This window comes from Sparus aurata, chromosome 19, assembly GCF_900880675.1.
Source record: "Sparus aurata chromosome 19, fSpaAur1.1, whole genome shotgun sequence".
NCBI classification, from domain to species: Eukaryota; Metazoa; Chordata; class Actinopteri; order Spariformes; family Sparidae; genus Sparus; species Sparus aurata.
The window spans coordinates 15,629,003-15,654,281 of record NC_044205.1 but is presented as its reverse complement, the minus strand read 5'-3'; the positions used below and the strand labels follow the sequence as shown (position 1 = coordinate 15,654,281).

At 43.4% G+C, this 25,279-nt stretch overlaps 1 protein-coding gene across 4 annotated transcripts in view; it reads left to right on the top strand.

Annotated features, from left to right (window-relative positions):
• Positions 1 to 25,279, top strand: part of sema5a (sema domain, seven thrombospondin repeats (type 1 and type 1-like), transmembrane domain (TM) and short cytoplasmic domain, (semaphorin) 5A) — a 137,140-nt gene that overhangs the window by 50,525 nt on the left and 61,336 nt on the right. For all 4 annotated transcript variants that reach the window (XR_003981721.1, XR_003981722.1, XM_030398608.1 and 1 more), the window contains exons 4-9: positions 2,004 to 2,049; positions 11,620 to 11,682; positions 15,324 to 15,422; positions 20,661 to 20,874; positions 22,172 to 22,457; positions 25,073 to 25,208. Coding sequence is in view for 2 of the 4 variants with exons in the window: in XM_030398608.1 (XP_030254468.1) it covers positions 2,004 to 2,049; positions 11,620 to 11,682; positions 15,324 to 15,422; positions 20,661 to 20,874; positions 22,172 to 22,457; positions 25,073 to 25,208 (844 nt within the window). In the remaining 2 variants the exon portion in view is untranslated. The remainder of the gene's footprint in view (positions 1 to 2,003; positions 2,050 to 11,619; positions 11,683 to 15,323; positions 15,423 to 20,660; positions 20,875 to 22,171; positions 22,458 to 25,072; positions 25,209 to 25,279) is intronic.

The following is a 25,279-nucleotide window of genomic DNA, read 5'->3' as shown; positions in this document are numbered from 1 at the left end:
TGGTTCAGTCCTCGGTGCCAGCTCGGCTGGCCGTTGAGTGTCTAACTGTGAAAGGCGATGTGGTTGGATGGATGGCTGCAGGCTGAGTTCGAAGTATGAGTGATAATGGAAGGGAAGAGGGGATCGATGCAAATGTCAATACAGTAAAACAGGGGGCCGCGGCCACACTGAGATCTGGCTTATAGCCGCCGCTCGGGAGGCTGATGGCCCTCTGCGAAAAAGCCGTTATGTACGTGTATGTGTGCGTCTGAACACTGCTTGAAGATTTTCAATCCGAAATGAGATATCTGCTTTATGAAAAATACGATACTTGCTCTTTAAAAATGATTGCTTGTATAAAAGAAAAACACATTACGGGTTATTGTCGAAGCCGTCGCAAGATCCCTGCCTGCACAACAGTTTTTCAGCAATTCAATAAAAACCAGGTCAATCTTTCGCAGTGAAATTGCACTGAACTTCAACCAAATGTTGAGGCAGTTTTCTTTTGGTGGCGTGGGTCGACAGCATTCTTGGATCGTGATTGGCGACAAAATATGGAGATTACAGAAGTCTTAAAGTGAAAGAAATCACAATAAATAAACATTTAAGTCCTAATTGTCAGGTTTCACGTTTCTCATGCTGGTAATGGTGTATAATGGCTTTAGTAGACAGCCCGAGACGTCGTTACTCAATAGACTTAATATTCCCCTTGAGAGTGCATTCATTAGAGCCTAATGTGTCTTGAAAAGTTGGATGGGAAAAAAGAAAGAAAATGCCAATGAACCAGTTTTGTTTGTGCAGTGCAAATTTGAAGAAGCTTCAGGCAGGGCCGGATGGATGCTTGTTAGAGTCGGGTTTCACCGCCAGGCTTTGATTTTCTCTCAATCTTATTCTTTCTCTGTCACTTGCTCCATATTTCTCATACACACACACACAACTCCAGGAGGAAGGAGCGTACAGTTAAATGTGTTGGCTCGATCTAGTCTTTTTTTTCTCCTAATTATGGGTTGGATGAACCAAAAGGTCCGTCATTTTCTGCAGAGGTTGAATCCAACCATCCACAAAGTTCGGTCCCCATGTGTACCCTGAATAAACTCCTACAACTCCTAATGCCACCGATGCAAAAGTGTATTTATAAAGGAGACATATTATGCTCTTTAGCAGCCTCCCAAATACCCGGTCTGCTTATTGGCCAGCTCACACACGCCTGAGCCAGCGCTGTGTCTCCATTCAGCTCTGTTGTGTTTCAAGTTACAAGACTACTGATGAGGTGTTTCAGGAGCAGTTTTTTCTTTGGGAGAGAGGAGTTCACGTAATTTTAAAGAGTATCCTCAAATTAATTATTTTGACCAACCTCCAGTCCAAAACCCCCAAAACTCTTTATCTACAAATATTAAGTACAAAATAAAAGCAGCAAATCATCAGATTTAAGAAGCTGGAATCTACAAATGTTTGACTTCTTCACTTCAGTCAGAGTCATTTTCTTCAGTCAACTACATGAATAATCTGTGCAGCTCTAGTGCTTACCAGACCTCTGAAGCTTGATCCTTATCTCTGCTTAAAGCTAAATTAGCTGCTACCAGCATGGGTCCAGTTGCACTGTGGATTTTGCACCAGTTTCTGACAAAGAGCGTGTCAGTTCTGATCCTTTTTTTAAAGCACCCAACATGAGTTTGACGATGTTTCGAAACGGCGAATTTGGTAGAGTGCTCTTTTTAAGTCTGTCGACATCCTGCGAACCATTTTTCACCTCAAACATGCTGGTGAGGCACTTAAAGTTTGTATGCTCCCTTTTTTTTTTTTCGAGGTGGAAATCCCTTTGTTCTGATGGCACTATGTGTTGGGGAGTGGAGATGAAAGGACTAGAGAGAGAACACAGATAAAAACTGTACCGAGCCTTGGCCTTTGAAAAGAGCTGTTGTAGCATCCGCACACTTTTTTTTTCTTCTTGGTTTATTCACAGAAATTGTCTCCATCAGCTCACATACTTATTTTTTCTTCTTTTTCTTTTTTTTCTTTTACAGAAATCACCTCTTCAGACTCAATCTGGAAGATCTGACACTGATCCAGGTGAGTGCTATTTCTCTCCTGCTCTGTCTTTCTGATTCACCCACTTTTTTTTGAGTGAATATATGACACGTTCTGTCTGCTCGTATGACTTATGGAGCGCTGCTGCCTGCCTCCAACAAACGTTGCGCTGTAGTCGTAGCATGCTGCCAGCTCCCATAACTTAAAGCTGTTACAGTAAAATGGTTTAGCATTTCACATGTCACAACAACTTCCCATCTGTTGGAGCGACAGTGGGTTTGGTCGAATGTGATGTGGGTCGATACACAGAGGGAGGTAAAGGGTGCTCAAATCCAATTTGGCGCCATATATGACATATACTCTGCAGCTGTGCTTTCCCACATTTTATAGGGTATTAATAACTAGGGTGTGATTTCTTTAATAGGATTCCAACATTTTTGGTTAAACTCTCCTGCTCTCCTCAAGCTGCCAAGGTCAAAAGAATCCACAGGAGAGAAACGGAAATTTAAAAAATGCTAATTTCAGAGCTGGAATTTCTGCTGTTCTGCTTCTGTTAAACTTTTACACCACATGCATAACCAGAAACATGGTCACTGTCGCAATTATACTTGTCTTTCACTCCCCTTCTCCCCGTTATATTCTTTCTACTTCCTCTCATTTCCCTTCTTTTTTCACACTTGTATGAGCCCACATCCCCCCCTGTGGAGCTAAGCATTTTGTGACCCACTGAGTTGCCATACAAACATTGACACATGGACGGATTCATTTGTAGGTGGTAGCAGCAAGGCTTCTTTGATGATCAGACAAGTCCTGAGGTTAGCCATATACACCCTGGGAAACCCCGGGAGAGGATGGGCAGGATGGAGCGAAAAAGGGAGAGGGAGGGAAGCGGTGTTGAAACAAATCCGCCTGAAAAGGGGGGGAAATGTGAAAAACGGTCAGATGAAATAAGCAACGAGGCTGAATTTTTGGGCAGGGAAGAGGGCATGGCGGCACACACAAAGAGGAATCATGCAGACTGAAGGAAGAAAGCAGAGAAACCCACCCCCGAGGAGAGAGACGAGGATTCCTGCAGAGCCTGTCCTTTGTGGTCGCTCACTGGGACGCAGATGCTTTTTAAAGATGCTCTGTGCCATCCGCACAGCCCAATCATCCCTCCTTCTTTATTTCATCCTGCGCTCGGCTGGCGCTGCAGAATCAGCGAGGAGATTCCACAGAACCAATCAACCCCTCATCTCCAGGACATCTTCTCTTAAGAGAATAGGACCTGTTAATCCCTGCCAAGGCCTGGAGCCAATTTAAGCTGACCTGTGCACCAGGCTCTGCTTTGCATTTGACTGGAAGAGGGGCTCTAGAGTCAACGGGAAAGCTAACTCCAAATGCTGAAGTGTTCTTCTTCCATTCAACTTTTTCTTCCCTTATTCTTTTATCAAAACCAGAGATTCATTGTCCAAAGTTTTGGTTTCTCTGCGTGGCTGGGTGTACATATGTTTGTCATTCTTATTGTTGTGCGATATGAAAGACTTCAATAGATTTCCCTGTTGGCTCTGTTGCTCCACTCACTTTACATGCATTGCTGATTGATCAAATAGATTTACAAGGATATGTGGCGCTGAAAATGCCAGAGCGAATGCTCAAACACAGAAAGTTTGAGCACACGCGGTCATTAGCATTTCACTGCGTTTTATTTCTGTTGCACTGACGTTCAAAAGAATTGCATGAGGTTCTTTTTCCTCTCATTTCTTTCTTCGCAGAAGGAAAACAAGCTAAAAGCTACACCTACGCTTGTCTTTGTGATTTCACCCCCATCACCATGCATCAGCCTTGTCAGATAATGCCCAATGGCAGTGATTTGTTCGTGCATGGCTGGCAGCGTTAAGAGGGAGGCCGTGTATGGTTTGACAGAGCACAAGGCTTAGAGCCGGTGTAGTACAAACAGCCTGTAATACTCTAAAGAGGTGGATATAATTACCATATGATCGATGACAGGCTGATCTCATCTTGTATGTACATGCATGAAACATTCATGAAAACAGCCGCCACCAAGGTCTGATTCTTCGTGAAGGCAAAATGAATCACGCCCACTTTTCCTGCCCTTGGGTGCAGTGGGATTTGAGTTGTCTTAAAGCATTCTGTAAGGCCGAAATAAACCCCCAAATTCTCAGCAGTCTTATGGAGGGTTTAGAGAGTGGTGACACTCTGGGTGGTAGCTAAACACTGCTGGTCTAACCCGCTCTATTGCACATATCGAGTCGAGACTCGCACAGATCGATAGAGGCTGAGCCCGGCAACCATAATCTCCTCAGTAAATGCCCTCCTTGCTTGGAGGTAATGAAAAATAGAAAAGAGCCAAGAACATCAGAAGTCGGAGAGACAAAGAAAGAGGACCTTTGTTAGAAGAGTTTATGTTTAGCTATCTGGGAACTCTCATCACCCATCTGTTTTTCGTGGCCACATCTCAGAGTTTCAGGTCTTCAGTAAGTCCTGAGAGACGAGTTCATTCGGGTCCATTCTTATGAGATGATCTGTCATAGAAACTCGTCACATGACCGAGAGATGCTATCACAATCATGAGTATGAGTAGAAGACCTTCCACATTGCATGGACTTGCTAGCCGTGCATTGGCAGACTAACTTGCAAATACGTTTGAGTAACGCTTGCCAATCAGAGCAACAAAAGGTTTTGCTCTGTTGGCAGATTCGAAGGAGGAAAAACAAAAGCATTCTTGTCACAAACAATTTTGCAATACAGCTGAACTGTACACTAAAAGGTGTATCTGAAAACATTTGAGGCGAGAAAAAGACAGTGCAGTAGAATCTTGATAAATATTTGATCAACACTGCCTAGTTGGACAGTTTGATCGAAGTTTCATGAACCTGGCAGACGTATTCGCAAATGCATGTAAGTGTGGTCCCTCTGAGTTATCTTTGCTTGCTTTCAAAGGGTTCGGGTTTGTCATGAGGGGTCACGACCCCAATGCCTATGGACGCAATTTGATAGACCTAAACCTATCAATGCAATTAATCGTGACCTATCAGAGCAGTGTTGCATGGTTGGGTCTGTTCTCTGTCAGACTTCAGGCAGGAAATAAATGGCAACCTGGTCACAAACCATCTTGTAATACAACCAAACAGTACACTACATTGTGCATCTGAAGGCATTCAAGGCAATGCAGTAGAATCTTGATAAATATTTGATCAGCACTGCCTCATTTGACAGTTTGATCTAAGTTTTGTGGGCCTGGTGCGCCGCTGAACCAACCTCGACACAATACAAAAGGCCTCCAAACTGTCAGAGCAGTGAAACGTGTGACTATCTGAACCAGTAACGCTCCTCAGTCAGTCATCATGTCAGACCTGTGCCATATTAAATAAAACAGTTGTGAGTGGCCAGATAAGTACCAATCGGATAGAAATCTTTCTCAAAGGCAAGGGGGACTAGATTTCTCTGCCAGAGCAAATGAGCTGGGCAGATTCCTGTGGTCCCCAGGCTGTGAACTTGCGAGCATGTACTCAAACTGAAAGGCAATCAGGGTTTGAAGTGGGAAGAGCCAGGCTCTGCAATACGAGCCAGCCCTCCCTATGGCCTTGATTGGAGCTAATATCTGGTACTTAAAGTTTTTTTTTTCTGCAGTGTCTTACCAGCTTGAAGAGGCCTTCCTCCCCCTGTCAACCTCTACCCTCATCCTCACTGATCTGGAAAACACTGTCAAGAACAAAAGGTTGATACTTTCCTCCGTTTGCTCCACTTAGAAACTTTTGCAGCTGAAGGGGGGGGGGTGTGAAGGAGAAACTGACCTTACCCTTACCGACGTGGCATTTAAAGCTACTACAACTAAAGAATGGGCTTTGAAAACAGCAGCCATAAAGCAAAAATACCCTTTCTTGATCTACAGGTGATCCCTACTTTATATCTCATATCTGTTTGCCGTTGTCCTTCTGCCCCCTCCGTCCTTCATTCAGCTCCGTGCCCGCCGCTCCTGCCAACCTTGGGCATGCGAATCAATGCTGGCATCGCCATTATGCACCCTCCATGGCCAAGTGCAGAGAGGGGATGAACACTGATGAATTGGCTCTTCTGCATTTGCATTGTGTTCAATTTTCCCATTGTGTTGCCAGGGCTGATGAATGGCCAAATCGGCTCCATGTACCACTCAGCCTCGTTTCCCTGTTTGCCCATGAGCTCACCAAATAATGCCCTTTGACGTCATCGAGTACGCTCCATCTTTACCCACGCACACCTGGTCTAATAACACCCTTTTCATGCTGGTCCCGAAAGCCCCAGAGTGTCTTATTTTCAGGCACAATGAGAGCTCGGCAACCTCACGATATTCTGACGCAAAAGGTGCTAATGTGCGAAGAAATTAAAAAAGCGCCCCCTTCAAAGAATCCAATACGGTCGTGCATTTTCCGAGCTAAATCGAAACAGGATGCAGACGCTGAGGCTGGGTTTCAACAGAAACACTGTGGCACGGCATTAGTCAATAAGCACTGGGATGAGGAGGATCACTGGCATTGTTCACCATTCAATACAGCACCAGAGGAGGAGGAAAATAGTAGATATTCAGTCCAGCCCCTCTCTCTCCTCCATGAAAACACTATCCATAACAGCTCCCCTTGGCAACACAGACTGTATGTTGAGATGTATATTTTGCATCCATTTTTCTTCACTTCCCATCACATTGTTGTGTCGCACAGAGGGAAGGGAACTCCAAAGAAAACAAAAGCCTCCCTTTCAGTCGCACATGTTGTATTTCATGGGCCTGTCTCCTGCAATTACACTTTGTCAGACAGACAATTAGCCCTGCTAATCTGTAGCTAACAGGAACCGTCCTCCATAGCTCTGGAAGCATTGCTAATTCAATTACTGGAACCCTGCTAACACGGCCATTTAAATGCATGGAATAAAAAGCATCAATGGGATCGGAGAGGCAGATACGAGCACGTTTAGCGTTATCATAGCGCTTCATGTCAAAGTAAGAGGGCTGAGAGTCTGAGTAGAAAGAGGCGTAGCAGGGGGTCACTACAACACCAACTTATCTTTTTATGTGATGTAGTGACTCAGACCTACACACTCGCGCAGACGTTACATCAAGACCAATTTGGCGTGTAAATCTTTCAGCAGCTTACATCAGCAGACATCAGTGTGAATGGTAAATACTGTGCCAGCACATCAAAAGGTAATATCAGCTATTCATAACACAGATTAGATTTTCCCCGGCAGGATTTGTCCAGCTCTCACTCTTCCACCCCGCCGCCCCCTTGCAATGAGACACGCACAGCCAGTCATTTCATGAAGCTAGACAGCTGTCAGCAGCGAGTGTGTTCTCCGGACCCTCCTTATGCAAAATATATTCAGTATCATGTCTGGAAACAGTGCTGTTTTAGAATTCAGCTCCTCACTCCCTCCTCCGTCTCGCTGACTACTTCACTCCTGCCCACACTGTCTCCCTTGTTCTGGCTGACTCCTAAGTTGGACTCTGTTTTCGCTTTGTTGTTTTTTTCTCTGTCTGTTTGTCCCTTATTTTCCTATGTCCGTCCTTTTTTTCTGTCTCTGTCTATCTCCCTCCCTGCCCACCCTCTCCCCTGGTATCTCTCCTGCACCCACCTCGCAGTGACAATGGCCCCTCAGTGTGAGTCCCGAGCACAATGGTTTATCTCTGAGGATTGCACCCATTACAGGGGACAGCGGAGAGGGCGAAGACACGGAACATGTCTTAGGATTTTTTTCCCTTCAGCTTCCCTGAAGCAACAGATGACTGCTACCGACTGTGCCAAGTTCCCTCAGCCTGCTGAATTTCTGCATCTTAATCACACTTTATCTTGCTTAAAGGATTGTTCTGGTTGGTTTTAACACTGGCCTTGTTTTTTTTTTGTTTTGGCTAGGGTACCATTTGGTATCAAAAAGACTGTGCTCACAGAGCTGAGAACTGGGAGGGTGGTAATATGGCAATGTTGTCATACATGGCAAGAAAAGGGAGCAGTCTGATATTCATACCAGTTTTAAAGGTCCAGTGTGAACGATTTTAGGAGGTTTCATTTGGAGGAGATGGAATAAGATAAACATATTTATATTTCATTTGTGTTTAATCACCTGAAAATAAGATTTATATGGCTACGGAGGTAGCATGTCTTCCATGGAGTCCACCTTGTTCCTACAGTAGCCCATAACAACAAACAAGACACTGACTCTAGCGAGCGCCTTTTTCATTTTTCCTGTTTTTAGCAGCGAAGGGCAAGACAAGGGGTGTTTGGTTGCAAGCTGCAACCACGCAGCATGATGTAGTGGGTAAAATTATTATCCCAACCATTCAATGTAAACATCCATATTTATCCTATATGTGTCAAGAACACAGCCTTCCAAGATGGCATCCCCATCATTCCTGTGAAAGTTGCTCCCCAACGGCTTCTGTGAGATTACCTGTTTTTAGGACCACAAAGCAAAAATACAGTTGTCCTTTTCTGGCCTAGTTGATGAAGAGAAGATGCATTTGAGACCTCTTCTGGCTGACTCCCGGTTGCCTAGTTAAATGATGTTATCCATATTTTGGGCCTGTATGCATCCTTGATGACACCAGAATCTTGATAGATTTTTGTCTTGTTTACAACCTGTCGGATCATCTGACCGTCCATATTTATTTGACCTGTGAGACTCTGTTGTCCCAGATCTTTCTCATTGCTGAGTCTTATCGTACAACCTTGTTTCAAACAAAGTTGGGGGGCTATGTACTAATGTGATTATTTGTTAATCCGTTTAAGATGAACTCAACTGAAAACAGTACAAGGGCAGTTCATTTATTGTCTTACCTCATCGACTACATTGATTTGTGTAAATATATTCTTATTCTAAATCTAAAAGTAAAAAATAGTTCAAAAAACACCTGTTTGGGACATTCCTCAGGTGATAGGTGATAGTATCATGATTGCTTATGAAAGGGACCTCTGCAAAAGGCTCAATGGTTCACAAGTACAGATGGAGCGAGGTTCACCACTTTGTGAAACACATGTTTGTAGAACACTTCGTAAAACTGTCGTCACTAAACACAGTTTATGTGAAAAAGCATTCTGTTTTTTTTCTACGTTTACACGAAATTCCAACTCTTTGGGAATCAGGGTTTGTACCCGATGAAAGGGGACAACCAAAACTATGAAAATAAATAGTTGTAATAAACCATAATTATCCTTTAACAGCTGTATATCTCCTCCTTTCCCACAATATCCAGTGGATGCTTTTCCCCGAAGATGATTACAGTGCGATGGTGGATATTTTTTTTTTTGTTCTTGTGGGGAAATTCACTACCATTCTCAGCTCACTAAATTTAATTTGTGTCCTCTCTTAGTCTCCCATCTTCTTTGTTTCCCTTCTAAGGCTCCGTTTTAGTTCCTTCTAGGTGACAAAGGCGCAGAAAAAAGCTGTCTTTATGACGCAGTTTCTTTTGATAAAGCCAAGAATGATTGTTTAACGACGGCACATTCCAGCCATTTTTCTGCTAAAGACAGATTCATCTTCGGCGCACAGTGGCTGAACAATAGCATGTTAACGAGCTTTTAATGTCTCCTAATGATACTTGCACTTGCCTTTCCGCGTGCCTGCGACTCTGCTCTTTACTCTGGACCATTTGATTTCGGGGCGGTCAGATAAGGGTGTGCTTTTATGGTCAATGATGCCAGCGCATCCCCCACTTACATGCTCGTGGACATCACCTCCTTCAGTGGCCATAAAGTTGGAGATGTAATGGAAATATATGGTGTTCTGGAAGAATCTGCTTTGAACTGTTCCAGATGATGATAAATCACATAATCGACCCGTAATGATAAAAGCAACCACTTTGCTCCCTTTAATCTGATCTCAAGTTGTAATTTTGCATCGTATTATGATTGATTTTTACACTGAATATGAGTGAGTAAGGTCTCGGGCCATTAACAGGTCCCCCCCCCCCCCTCCTTGCGATTAGTGAAAGCACTTTTCAGCACCCACATCCAACCCAGCTGGGACACGCTGTGGTGCTGTGTGTGCAGGCCAAGCCGCCCATGCTGATGTGTGTGGTTTGTGTCTGCGGCGGCTGCGCGGCCCCAGAATAGCCTGCTTTGGCCTGGAATGTGAACTGACACACACACACTGAGAAGACGAAGAAGAGGAGCCGGCTCCCATTAATACTCCATATCTTATCCTCCCTGAATAGCACCCCGCAGCCCGAGCTCTCTCTTCCCTCTAAGCTCCCTCCTGTTACTGCCTATGTGTGCATTTATCCGAGTGTGTACATACTGGCCGCCGTCTCTACGCCCTCCTGAAGGCCAGCGAGGCGGAAAGCAAAGGCCTTGTCGTAAAACACACAGAGGAAAAACTCCCCGAGCTTTCTCGAACGAGGAAATGAAAGAAGTTCTCCAAAGTGCTGAGGGGGGTTCGGCTTTCCTTCCCCTCCTGTCCTGGCATAAAACAATCCCGGTACCAAGGTGAAATCTAATATTCTCTTTCAGTTAGCGATATTTACTATATTCCCACAGAGAGCGAAGGCCTGCGCCCCTGGCAGCTAGCCAGGTTATTACTGCAAGAGAGTGGTACCTCTGTGGCCCAAACAGAAGCTGGAATAGTTTAACTTTTAGAGACTTTTTTCGTGACTCTGTGTTAAGCGAATTAGCGTCCCCGCCAGTTTCCATGCTAAGTATTCCTCTCTCTCTCTCTGCCAGTCACAGGGAGCTGGTGGCAGTGACGGCTGATTCTGCCTGTCACAAGCGTGATTGTCTTAGTGGCCCGCCGCTGTCCCGAGGCCGACACTCGTTTCATGAATAGAGAACTTTTATCAATGAGAACCCCCCCCCCCCCAACGCCCAGAGGTCACACTGAAATTAAATGCTAGGAATTGGAGAACACCGGTGTCTTCACCCCGCGGAGGAGACGAGCAGAGGTTTCATCTTCTCAGTCCTCCCCCTCCTGGGATGAAATGTAAAAAGGCGTCCCTCTGTTTTTCCCCCTCACATGTAAATCACATTGACGTCCTGCTCTGGGGACTCGCGTGTTATGTCTTAGGATCCCTCCCTCTACCTCGCCCATAAATCAGTTTGGCATCCGTCTCTGCCTTTCGTTTCTCGAGGTCCCGTCTTGGTATGCACCTTAATTGGATTCTGTGTCTGTATTTAACGTGGCTTATAAACTTGTGTGTGCTCAAAGTGTGCACCCATAAGTGTGTGTGTGTGTGTGTGTGTGTGTGTGTGTGTGTGTGTGTGTGTGTGTGTGTGTGTGTGTATGTGGGACATTTTGAGTACAGTGAGGATGTGATGTCAAATTCACTTACTGCTCGCCTCTGTTTTGATCAATCCCTCCTACTCAAGTCAACCCTCGTCTCAGGGTGTTTTTTTCTCTTACATTTGTTTTCCCGTCTTCTGTGGCATTTTTATTGCCTTGCTATCTCAGACATCAAGTCACCAGACGTCGAATTGACTTCAAAAAGGTGGGGATTTTTGCCACAGTGGAGAGCCAGGCGGTGTTTTGTTTGGGTTCCCTGAGTGGTCTTCAAAGTGTTTCGCGGTGACACGGCGCCAACTGTTTTCTGATGTTTGCTTCTTCTTGATGGTTTATTGGGAGCCTCAATGCTGCTTTTCTCTCTCTCCGCAGGAGGCTGAGTGGCACTGCGATGAGTTCACCAAGGGAGCCTGCTTCAGTCGTGGAAAATCTGAGGTGAGTTTAAGTGATGTCTGAGTATTTGAAATGTCTGGCTGTTATATTGCTCTATCTAACTCGTGTCACCGTGTTGTGAAAACAAGTTGTGTTGGTTATATAAAAGTCTTCTTGTTCTCTGAGAAAAGGTGTACTACATGAATCCGGTTCTTTCTTTTTTTGACTTTCCGTTCACTTCAGAAATTTAGTGTTTACATAATTTTAGTGAATTATATAAGAAATGACCACCGAGGGGCAGCATGTCATCTGAGTAACTGCTTACTGCTGCTAACAGTAGCTGCCTTAGCTATTCAGCTCAGTTAGCTTTGGAGCAGGATGGGCCGGGGCTAGCTGGTTAGCATGCAGACTTCTGTAGATATTTCTTGGGAACAATCCAGACAACATAATATCAAAACTGGTATTTATTCAAATACTGTCTGATGTACTGATGTGTGAAAGACAAATCCTACATGCACACTTTATTCAACTCGACACTATTTCTGTGTTGGACCCTCTAGGATGATTTCTAACATATTTCAAACTCCACACGATGATTGTAACGCTAAACTTGAAAGCCATGCTAGCTGCTCTCTGAGGCTGAACTTAGACATAGCTGCTTTAAGCTAAATGCTAACATCTCTCAATGACAAAGCTAACATGCTGATGTTAAGCCTGTAAAATGTTGACTAAGCTCACTATCTTAATTTAGCCTGTTGCTAAAGCGAATATAGCTAATATTGGCTAATTAGCACTTAACACAAAACACAGCTGGGGATGATGGGCATTCAATTGTTATGCAGGTATTTTATCAGAAACCCAATAATTGAACATGTTGATTTTTTAACGGGAGTCACCGACTTTACAAACCTTTCGGCCAATATTGCCTTTACTCAAACTACGCCAATTTCTTGGCAAAAGATTTAAAACCCACGATAAGGACTTTAAACAGCCCCAGAAGATGACTTATGAAATAATACACTGCTAAACCTCCAAATTTGACCAAGTATGCTTGTCTATTTTCTATTCAAAATATCAAATTACATTTAATATAAGAAAACTAACACAGAGAACGTAACCATTCTCGACGATATAGGGACTCATTTTTTGACTTTTTTTCAGTTCCCTTAACCTTGAAGTCATTGTTGTTTTAACTTATTTTTTGAGCTGTCATTTAAAAACACAGTTTCAGTGTAAAAATATGTAGAAAGATATATATATGATGTATATATATATATAATATAAACAACTACTAACTAAAAAGCGAGCCTCCGCCACTGCCGAACACTTTTGCAAAGCTGCAAAGCTGCAGCCTTCAAAACAGCTAATGACTGTTCAACATTTCCCCGTGGGTTTGGTTATGCCCGAAAATAACACATGGATGAATGCTGTTTACCAGTGAAACTGACGGCCCCAGATGTTGGACTTTCCCACCAGTGGATTGGTGAGGGATAATGGTGAGAGAAAGTCAAAATCTTCTGGAAGCAGAAATCACATATCTCCCTTCAGGGAAGACATTACATCAATCGAATAGCTCACGAAAATCAGAAGAAAAATGTCAAGTTATGATGAAACATATCGAAGCCTGAATGCAACGTTGAGCTTTTTTTTTTTTTCTTCAACATATAGACTCACTGTGAATCCCTGCTTTGTACGTGGGATTGTCTTCAAGAAAGGATATAAACCAACATGTTGTGAAGTTAAAAGCTTTCCCAACCCTTATTTATAGCCTTCGCATAAAGGGAGTTCCTATTGTTTTTCTTTTTGTGCAGAGGTGTGTGTTTTTGTATGTGGTTAGCTGCCATTCAGTCTACCAAACAGCTGGTCAGGAGCAGGAACTTGACTTGTAGGTGAACTGCCCGGCCCTGATCCCTGTGTGTGTGTGTGTGTTTGTGTGCGCACCGCTGTGTATTTATCCTCCTGTGAAAGGTGGTTAGGGGCCCGTAATAGGCATGCACGGGCCGGCCAGCACCAGATAGCCGTTTGTGAATTACAGACTAAAGCTACCTCAGTCCTTGAGAGTCACGGCTGTCTAAAAGAGTCAAATTGTTTTGCTCACTGTTCCCTCCTGAGGACCAGCTCCTGTGATGTACACTAAGAATAGCATTAAAGGACTTCATTCTCCCGCAGCTGACAGGGCTTTCGATGCTTTATTACCCAGCTCAGCGCGCCGCAATATACCATCGCTTAAGCTATTACGCAGATACCGTGCCCGTGCTTTGAGCGAATTTACAAGTGATTGTATTTTTTTTTTTCTTAATACACGTGTCCGCTCCTCTCTTGTGTATTTGATTTATTTCAACCGGGAGAAGAAAGGAGAGTTAAACTGACTTGACAGGACTTGATTGCTGCCTCTGTTTTGTTTTATAATGCGGGATCCAAGCATAACAGCCTCTGTATTACAGTACCAACGTGGAACATTTGTCAGGAAGTTTTCATAAACAAGTCAAGACTGCGAGGCCGGGTAAATATTAAACACAGCGTTATTTACCGTAGAAACAAACGGCGGAGACGAATTGAATTATACAGAGCTCGCACAGCCCTGCATCCTCATACACACGAGCGTACAGTACACAACGGGCTGTCCAAGCAGCACAGATATATAGGCACTCATAACAAGTGTTACTACACACACATGCACACATACTTAGGCTGTGCTTAGCACCAGGAAACGAGTTGTTTTATGAGTCAACCTCCATCTTGATAGGGTGAAATAAAAGCCCTTCCCTCCTTCCTCCCTTCATCTCTCCTACAGTGCCCTCCACTCCTAAATCAGGCCCTTGAGAGGGGGGAAGAAGGGGGGAGCGGAGCTTGCCCTGGGCACCTCAAGTGCCTCAGACAATAGCAGATTTACAGGGTTTTAAATTTCTACGAGGGGCCCTCACCAACCCGGCCGTGGACCCTTTCAGATGGAGGGGACCCTATGAGTTTATTACCGCGTCCTAGGACAAAAACAAATGCCACTCTCTGACATGAATACCGACTGCTGTTGTTGTTGCCTTTGAGTTCCGTTGATGGAAATCTTCAGTGAGGCCTGACAGCTATGTTGCGAGTTCATAACACTCGCCCGCGATCAATCATCCAGTCAATCATTCACTCCGCCTGTCCTGCTTTATTTGTTGTGTGCTTTTTAACCAAGTGCAGAGTGGTTTACTAGAAAATCCAGGCCAAAACCTCAGCGGAGGAGCGAGCCAAGAAAAATAGTGGTGAGCATGTACTTCACTATAATTTAAAGAAAAGTGGCTCGGATTGATTAATGTGGGGAGAAAACATGCTCGGATGAAGCGTGAGAGGCTACACTTTCATTTCACTTTTTGACTAGTCAACAAAGCCGAGGCAATTTTCTCAACTAATCCTGAGTGGTCCTCTCCCACTCCCGCTGCATTTATCTGTTCTCCACCTCATTCAGATCCCTCTCCAAATCTGGTCCCCGCTGAATTAAGATGTGACATGGCTAAGCCGTGTGGGCATTAGCCTTGATTTGACTCTGTCAAGCTTGGCCACGTTTGAGAGTAGCCCTCCCATGGTTTGCAGGTGTTTGTCTCATCTATTGGCATAAAGTGTAATTTTGTCCCTCTGCCTACTGCTGCTGCTTGTCAATGGGTAGATAATGGCGCTGCTAGCCGCTAACTGTGATATGTGCGTTTGCCGGTGTGTTTTCACAGGAGGAGTGCCAGAACTACATCAGGGTGCTGCTGGTGAATGGGAACAGGCTGTTTACCTGCGGAACCAACGCCTTCACCCCCATCTGCACCAACCGAACGGTACGAACAGCAGCAGACTTTCTCTCTCTCTCTCTTCCATTTTCTTCCATTTTGAATGCTGATTATTTCTAACACCAATGTAGGATTATGTTTCTGTTTGAATTGACATGTAAACACTCTTGTTTGGCCAAAGTAAAGTGAGCAGGCCCCTCCCCGGGCGATAGATGCACATTGATGCCCCAGCTTTTGCCAGTTTTAAAAGAAGACATGACATATTCTTCATCATACAACTGGCTAGGCGCTTCCACCTTACTTGGTGCGGTACAATCTTTAGTTTATGGTAGCGAAATGTGAGATAAGGTGCGCAAACTTTACATAGGTATGCCTGTTCAACAGAAGTCACCAAGTCATTTTTCAGAATGACTAACTTTTTTCTGCTTGTGCTACTGTTACACAAAGTTCATCAGTATCCTAGATCTGTCATCTCACATCAAAGAATTTAAATGTAGAATGCTAAAGGTAAATTGTCAAAAAGTTTTGGACATTAATTGCATTTGCAGTGATTAAGCTTTGTCAGAAACTTACGTTTACAGATTTTTCAGTGGTGTTATTCCTCACCGAGCCTTACACCTTTCATTTTTTAAAAGGCTAGTATAAAATAGTCTTTCTGACACATTCCAGTGTGTTTGCCGTTGGTATGTGTCTTACAAGTGGTGCAAGTGCCTATTCACATTGCCGTGTAGCTGCTACAGAAGTCGAGAGCAGCCGTGGTTGCTCAGTTTCAGTCTTTCTATGTAATATGTGTAACATATGTCGTTGCTCACTCCAGACCTATACAAGACAGCCTGTTGCCGCAGGAGCATGTCTTTATAAGTCGTTATCCTTGAATAGCTGCGATCTTTCAAGCTGGGTAAGCCTGTTAAACACTGCCAGTGTGTAAGCTGAAGCGTCATTGATTGAATTGACAATGTCAGAAGGAAAGGTCAAAGTTGATCAACGCATTTAATCGAGGTGCGACTGAGTCGTGACGTTGATACGGCAGGATTTATAGGCGGCTCCTGTGGCTGTTTCTCAGCTACTTTGTTGTGCAGTCAGGGATGTAGACTAATTACAAGATGAATCTTATTAAGCCCGCTCATTGGAGAAGTCTTGTTACCTCTATCTCGTTAAACGTCGCAATCAAAATATCGCCTTAAGCTCATTACTCCTGATGATCTTGGCGTCGGCCTACAAGTAAACACATCCTCGTTTCATCTTTGCTGCTGTGCCCTCTTTCTTAAGTTGATGCAGCATTCTAGCTTCTATTCTTTGTGTCAAATCGTGCTGCCTTTTCTACTATACTTAATTCTAGTGCACTCGGATATTTTCACTCCCCCTATCTCCCATGCATCTGCAATTTCCTTTTAAGCTTTTTAACCCATATTTTAAAGAGATGTCTAGTGAGATTTTTCAGTTTCAATTGCTATTGTGTGTCAGCAGGCTCTTGAAACATCTTTATTTTTCGTGCGTGACTCGCTGACACCCTCTCGTTTTTTATTACAAAAGCGTCTGGTGCTAATAACCATGTTTCTCAGTAAATAAAGTGTCAACTACAAAACTTTTTTTATCTGCTATTGTTGGTGACAAGTGCCCACTGAAGTTAAGCACAGAAAATGAAATGTCACGAGATGTGTGCTCACCTGAGAACATATCAAATATCTGCGTCTACTTTGTGGGATATCAGCGGAGAAGACGGCAGGAGTTTACTATTATGATGACATTTGTTTTTGTCCAAAAGCCCTGCATCCAAAGGTCACAGGCTCATAATGACTGTTTACCGCTGCGAAAATACATATAGTTGAAATGTCATGACATTATTATAGCAGTATTTCATCAGGCACTGTCATATTTACCCACTGAACGTCTGGTAATGTGAAACACTGGTCACAGCAACGGCAGTGAAAGCACGCTCCGACAGATTTACTACCAGCCGTGATGGATGAACTGGGAAGGGGCAGAATGCTGTATTAGATTAATAAGTGCTCGGAGGTTACAGATTAAACAGCTGTTAATTTGTCTGACTTTTTAGTGGCGCTGCCCCTGATGGTGACGCTGATGATGCTGATAATGAGCGTGGTCATGGTGATGATAGAAATTTTTTTTTTAAATGTTTAATGTGTGATCAGTTATTAATGAGGAGAGAAGCAGGGACAACATCTTCACATGAAAACATATAAAAAAGAACATATTGATTGCAACCATTTAATGGCTCTGGGATGCTGTATATAAACCAAATATATATATATATATATATATATATATATATATATATATATATATATATATATATATATATATATATATATATATATATATATATATATATATATATATATATATATATATATATATATATATATATATATATATATGGATATTAACCAGTTGGTACAGGGGCAACAAAAGCCCAAGAAAATTGTAAAGAAAGTATGAATGGGACATCCTGGAAAGGCTCACCTGAACAACATCATTTTGAGATAATGCATAAACCAATCACAATATTTGTTTACAGTAACTTCCGCAGGGGAAGAATACCCCTGCGTCACGCACAAGCTGATGTACAATTTGATTGCAGTATTCATGATGCTATTTCAAAGTGTGCACATCTCAAAGCATCTGTTTGAATCTTTCATAGCTCATTAGTGACAACTCCTTCACTGATGTTAGATTGGTGACCTAACTTTAATTTTTGGGTCACAGAAATAAACTACTTGAGTTTACTCCAAATTAGCAGCAAGCCTAGGATGTCTACGCGGGGCAGGTGTGAAAGATGTAAGCATAGCAACACAGTACATCAATTAAAGCACAGCAGAAATGTCAGATGGGTTGGACCACCATGTTAACTATGTGTTTTAAATGTTACAGTTACGGCTCGATCTGACAGAAGAACAAATGTGTTGATTCCACGTAACTCTGTGACTGCTGTGACTGTTACAAACTTGCTCCTGTGATGATATTGAATGAGAAGTTCGACTTGGGAAATTCAAGTTTTCACTTTCTTGCCAAGAGTTAGACCAGATAGAAGATTGATATGACTCTCATGTTTGTTCTCTACATTTGAAAAGGCTGCAGCTGGTTAGCTTAGCTGAGCATGAAGACTGGAAACAGAAAAGCAGCGGCCCTGGCTCTGTCCAATGGAAACTAGGCTAATGGGCCGCTGGCTAGCTTCATATTTAGCCTGCAGACATGAGAGTGGCATCATCTTCTCATTTTATTGTTGGCAGGCTAGCAAATAAGCGCATTTCTCAAAACTGTTGTATTGTTATGATAATGCGAGTGCTGCTCATGATCAGATTGGTGATGATAAAGATGATTATTAGAAGAGGATGGCAGTGAGCACCTGTGTTTAGTAGGAGAAGTGTGTCGAAGGCAAAGAAGTTACGTGCGACAACAGAACCGATGGTGAAAACTCCTTAATTCTGTTCACACTCACATGACAGGTAGCTGCTAGGATGTGTCGTGCTTATTAAAAACTTGTGTCTAGATTTCCTGTCATAGTGTGGCAGTTAGATATTCTCTCAAAAGCCACAATAGTGTCTCTGTAGCGGCGTGATTAGCAACCAACTGGCTCTCCCAGCAGTCTGTCTGAGCTGTGAGCTCTCCCTTACTAAAGAAAAGTTTCCATCAGAAAGACTCAAAGTCACTTCAGTGTCCTGCTCGTACAGCTGCTGGGTGCACCATAGAGACGACTTTCAGACCCTGTCCTAAAAAATGCAGCGGATGCACTGCCGCCCATCTATTTAGCAATCCTCCTCTTGTTTTTCTCAATGACCCGATTGACCCAAAGGCGGCTATTCCGGCCCAATGAACGAATCCCGTCAATACCGCGCTTTCATCCCAGGCCGGCAGAGCCCAGACAGAGTTGCTCTGTTTTGTTGTGGTTTGGGCGGAGCAGAGGTGGCAGGAGTTAACAGAACCCTTGATCCAGATCGACCAGCTCCGAGGAAATTGGCTGAAGAAGTCGCCTGAACACATGCAGCTGATCGAAGTCCGGCCTGCAAGTGCTGTCCACAGATTATTTAGTCGGTGAGAGGAGAGATTGTGCCGTGAATCTTTCAAGACTCGTTCCGCCGCCGCCTGAGGGGCCTCTGCAAGCAGCGAGGAGTCAAAAAAATGTGCAACTCTGATTGATGGAAAAGTAATTGCAAATAGAATCAACCTAAATATCTGTTCAATCTGTTTTTCTTTGCAACATGCACGTGCCCTCGGAACTTAGATGAACTTGGATGGAAGCGCAATCCACAAACTAATCCCCCCCCCCCCCCCCCCCCCCCACACACACACACACACACACACACACACACACACACTGTGTTTACTTTTGCACCGTAAAATATAATTACATCTCAGATTTATAAAATGCATTACTCCTTTTTGGCATTCAAGGCTGAGTCACTGAGCTATGGCTTGTATTTATTTATTTTTTAAACTAGGAACCAGTGCAGTGTGTCAGGGCTAAGCCAGGGTCATGCTGTAAAGTATTTTTTAAAAGCGGGGAGTCGGATTTGGCCTCGTTTTCAAAGGCAGAAAAGCGAGGGAAGACTGCATCAAGCCTCTTTTGATCTCAGAGAGGCTCCTCAAAGTTGTGGTATAATAACGTTATAACGAGACGAACAGCTGGTTGTCCTGTAGAGACAAGAGCAACCAAAGCGGGGGAAACACTGCAGCCAAGAGGAACTTAAGTTAAGGAGCCACTTTAAGGATTTATTTTGTGTGAGCAGGTGGTTCCTTAACATCGGACTTGAAGCAGCTGCTCCATTTGCGTGTTTTATGCTGCTAATGATTCGAAATGCCTTCTCTGATTATGTTTCCTGCTCCTGAAGGTTTTTTGCTTATATATATTATTGTGTTTCTCAGTAGATGTAAACCAAACAAAACATAATGAGATTTCTTTTTTTCTCATCTTTTTTTGTTTTTTTCAGCTCGCACCATTTGCATATTGGCAGGAACAAACAAAACATTACCAGACTTCTCTGGTTTGCATTTTAATGTTGCCCTTTGATACCCTGTTGTATATTTTTCATGCAGGGTTTTTTTTTTTTTTGCAACGATCCATTATTTAGAAATAACAAGAAAATGCCCGAATACATTACATCTAATGTTTTTCATCTCTTAACTCAAGGGATACTCCAATCCAAATCATTTTCCGGGCACCGTCCACGTCTTGTTGATGCCCACTTTTTTTTTTCTCTTTCAATTATAAACCTGCCACTTTCGTCCCCTAACTCATCCTCTTCTTCTGTTTTTTCTGTACCGCAGCTGACAAATTTGACAGAGATCCATGATCAGATCAGCGGGATGGCCAGGTGTCCCTACAACCCCCTCCACAACTCCACCGCTCTCATCACCTCCAGCGGGGAGCTTTACGCTGCCACGGCCATGGACTTCTCCGGGCGAGACCCCGCCATCTACCGCAGTCTGGGCGGCCTGCCACCGCTGCGCACCGCACAGTACAACTCAAAGTGGCTGAACGGTAGGAAAGTTTGGGCGTGTCACGGTTTATGTAAATGCGTGTAAGAGTCGTTACATAAAGATAAATGGGCATTTTAAACAGCGAGAAACAAAATGAAGGAGAAAACCACCTTTTTTTTTTCCTTTCCCCCCGTCACAGCTATTTGAACATAAGAGCTGCAGCTGGTGGGGATTCAATGTTTTTTGCTTAAGAAAACTTGAAGGCACGGCAGATGCTTATATAACATGGGAGCTGGAATCCTCCGTTGAAGAACTGTATTCCCACTCACAATCACCACTCTGCTGCGCGAAGTAGTCGAGCGAGTTCTCGGAAAAAGAAAAGTCCTCCACGTAATTGTTCTGTTGCCTTTGTGTCAGTCAAAACAATTATTTCTAAAGTTACTAAGCAACTAGAAACTCGTATTTATCTCAGCCCTTTCTTTAAAGAGCATGAAAATTGTGAATTCTTCAGAAATCAATGTCTTCTCCCCCCCCCCCACCCCGAAAGCTTGGACCCACTTCAAGCACAAACCTCCCCCGGTTGCAGACGGGAGAACATCAGACAGCTTAAGGTGTCCAGCCTAGAGAGGAGCGGGTCAATCAGTATCTTGTCAGCAAGCGACTTTTATCTGATTCACATTTAAGCGAGATTGAAAAAATAAATTAAAAGCCACCATATACATCGCTTTTGCAGCCACCTCCTGGGAAAAGGTTTAATAACTAATTTTATGGCGAATTGATTTTTCTCCCTCTGTCTCCCCGCGCGCTGCCCTCCAAAGGTGCACGGGGGAGAGGAGCGCTGAAATGAGGAGGAGGGGGAACACTTTCATTTAAAGGTGAATTAAATCACTGTCAGCGAGAATAAAGTGTGCGGTTTAGATCCAATAATGTCATACATAAAGATGAACGCCGTCGCCGTGACAGTGTCGTGGAGGTCGCGTGTTTCAGATAGGGCGAGAGCTATTACGCTACACCTGTTTTGGTCATTTCTCATCCTAACCTTTAGGTTCGGCGAGTGAAAAATGAGTTTTCTTATTACAGCACAACGCCATTAATAACACAGCCTGTAGTTATTAATCCTGATCACCTGCTGTTGTGTGGGCCTCACGCTCGCGCACACTGTGAGTCAATCAGTCATAACACATACCCAGTCGCGCTCCCACTCCTTCTCACTCCCACGGCCTTAAATATTGTTCTTTGGGTATTTCTTCTTCCGCTCTCTTGCACTTCATCTTACTCATTGCTTTCTTCAATTTTTCTTTCTTCGTCATTTCTCTCCCACTCACTTTCCTCGTCTCTCATTACCTCTCCTTCCGCAGAGCCGAACTTCGTCTCCTCCTACGATATCGGCAACTTCACCTACTTCTTCTTCCGGGAGAACGCGGTGGAGCACGACTGTGGCCGGACGGTGTTTTCCCGAGCGGGCCGCGTCTGTAAGAACGACATTGGCGGCCGCTTCCTCCTGGAGGACACGTGGACCACCTTCATGAAGGCCAGGCTGAACTGCTCCCGACCAGGAGAAATCCCCTTTAACTACAACGAGCTTCAGGGAACATTTTACCTGCCTGAGCTGGAGCTACTCTACGGCATTTTCACTACCAACGTGTGAGTTACATGAGATTTTACAGAAGTACAATGAAAATAATGGGAGTTTTCCAAGGGTATTATGTTCACGGGGTTGTAAGTTCTCAAGGTCCTATGGTGCTATGTTTTCTAACGTCCTGAGTTTCAATAGTTCTATCCTCCGTGGTACCCAAGTTACCAAGGTCCCATGTTTCCAGAGCCATGTGTTCACAGGGTCCAAGGTTCCAAGGTGCTATGTTCCCCGGGGTCCTGTGTTCCCAGAGCCTTAAGTTCCAAGGGTCCCAAGTTTCCAGGTTCTTATGTTCCCAGGGTGCCATATTCCCAGGTTCCTAATTTTCCCGGGGTCCTGTGTTCCTATGGTCCTAAGTTCTCAACCTCCTATGTTCCTAAGGTTCCTATGTTCCCAGCGTGTTATGTTCTCAGGGTCCTGAGTTCCCAGGGTGCTATGTCACAAGGGTACGCTGATCCTAGTTCCCTACATTCCCTGAATGGTATGTTACCATGGTCCTGAGCTTTGAGGGTCCTATGTTCCAGTGTTCTAACACACATAGACCCCCCTGTTGTGTTCTAGTCGAATAACCCTCACACTACAGCTAGCAAACCAAGGACCCATGGAACATAGAATCCTTTGTCATGTTCTCATTATGTGCCCTATAACTCTGGGAAACATTGGACCCATAGATCATAGGAATGAAATTAAAATACATTATCCCTTCTCAAAAAACACAACATTGTTCGAACAGAACTGAAATTATAATAAAACGCAGACATACTCGGTTGCAATTTCTCCACCCGTCAAACTTTCCTTTTCCACAAAACATGAAGTTTACAATAATAGATAAATAAATAAATAAATGAATATAGTCTGAGTCATTTTTGAAACAACAGGTCCTTGTTTTCTCAAGGGTTAGCTCCATGAGTCGTTTGAAAGCACACTCTTCAGCTGATATTTTAAAACAGGAACCTGATGGCTACATGCAAAAACTCTGCATCCTCCACCAGTTTATGATCCGCATAGATGATGTGGATAAAAAATAAAAAGATAATTAGTCCTCATGCTTTTCTAATATAATTTACCCTAACCCTAACATAACTCTGTTTAGCTGCGTCGCTACATACTTGAACAAGACAGAGGTTTTGTGTAGTATGTTTCAATTATGATGTTAACATACATATTTTAATGTGTACATATATTTATATGTTTTCATACACAACACATTTCAACTTTGCGTTTCCAAAAAAAATGTTTTTCTTTTTCCTCCTCAAGTGATTGTTATGCAAATGTTTCACAAATTGTTCTGTGTCCCCTAAGTGCTTATTATTTTCATTTTCCATTGTAATTTGCATACAGTTCATTTGAAAGAAATACAGCCTTTGTAAATAATGAAATTAAGTCAATTATCAAGCCATTTGAATTCAATTTTAGGTGTTTTTAAAAGTTATTTTCCACGCTCACCCTAGCTCCATTGGTATATTTAAAAGTACGTCTAATTTGCATTTTGAAGGATGAACCGAAGTGAGATCCAGCTCGCCGCGTCTTGAGATCAGATGAAAAATATCAACACCTATCATCAGATTGATCTTTTCTTCTTTGTTCTTTTTAATGCACCCGTAGAATAGCTTCATGTATAATTCAGTATGTTTCTCGCATCACGTTGTCATTTGTGTAAACAAAGGCACTTCAGCGGCAACTGCATTATCTTGACATGTGACCTTTTCATGCCACGCACACTGAGTATATAAAACTGAGTGATATGTGACAATGATGTTTACATGGCCTGTTTACAACCGTGTCTTAAATTGAATTTCCAGGAGAAATCTCCTCCCATAAAGCCTCAAACCAGCCTCCAAACAGGACCACTTATTCTAGTCCCATCTCATGTTTAAATCCCATGAAAGAAGCTTTTCGCCATGTATTAAAAGTGTACGCTGCGCTGCATAAGATATGGGCTGCATCCAAATATGAAAAATATTTTTTTCACAAACACCCTTTACTCTTTTTGTCTCTCCATCTCTCTCGCAAACACTCGCAAACACACACACACACACACACACGTAGCGACACGTACGCACAGACCGTTATTAAAAGCTGACTAATCTATTCTTTATGGTCAATGCCTGCACATTGCTGAAAAAGAAGTCTTTTGAAGGGTATTGGAAACATATCCCCCTGCAGGCACAGAGTTTAATGAACAGCCGCATTGGATTATAATTCACATCGCCCAAGTCTCACAGTTTGAGTTGAGAGTTAATACTCCCATTCTTTCTTTCTCCACGGAGGGAGGAGACCGGGACTTGTTGAAACTGACAGCTTAAAAAGTCAAAGCTGTATTTCAGGCCCGAGATCTGTACAGTTAATCAGACAAGCCGAACAGCTTAATTGTGTCCTATTCCTGGATTTATAATCCAATAATGACGATCACTTACGCCACCGGCTGAGTCTTTCTGTCCGGTGTTTGATTTGTATTGTTGGCTGGGAGCGACACAAACATACAGAGGTCAGTTTTATAAATACCAAACTTTCTGAATTTCTTTCCTCTAATACTTCCCTCTGTTTCTCCCTCCCTCATCCACAATCCCCTGCACCCTCTCCTCCCTTTTGTTGGGTGTCTCTCTTCCCTGTGTCTCTCTTTCAGAAACAGCATTGCTGCATCTGCGGTGTGTGCCTTCAATCTCAGTGCCATATCACAGGTTTTCAACGGGCCCTTCAAGTACCAGGAGAACTCGCGGTCAGCGTGGCTGCCCTACCCCAACCCCAACCCGGACTTTCAGGTAACAAAACTATACTGAAGTGCCCACTCTGTTTGTTTTCTTTCTATTTTAAGACACCACAAACATTGGAA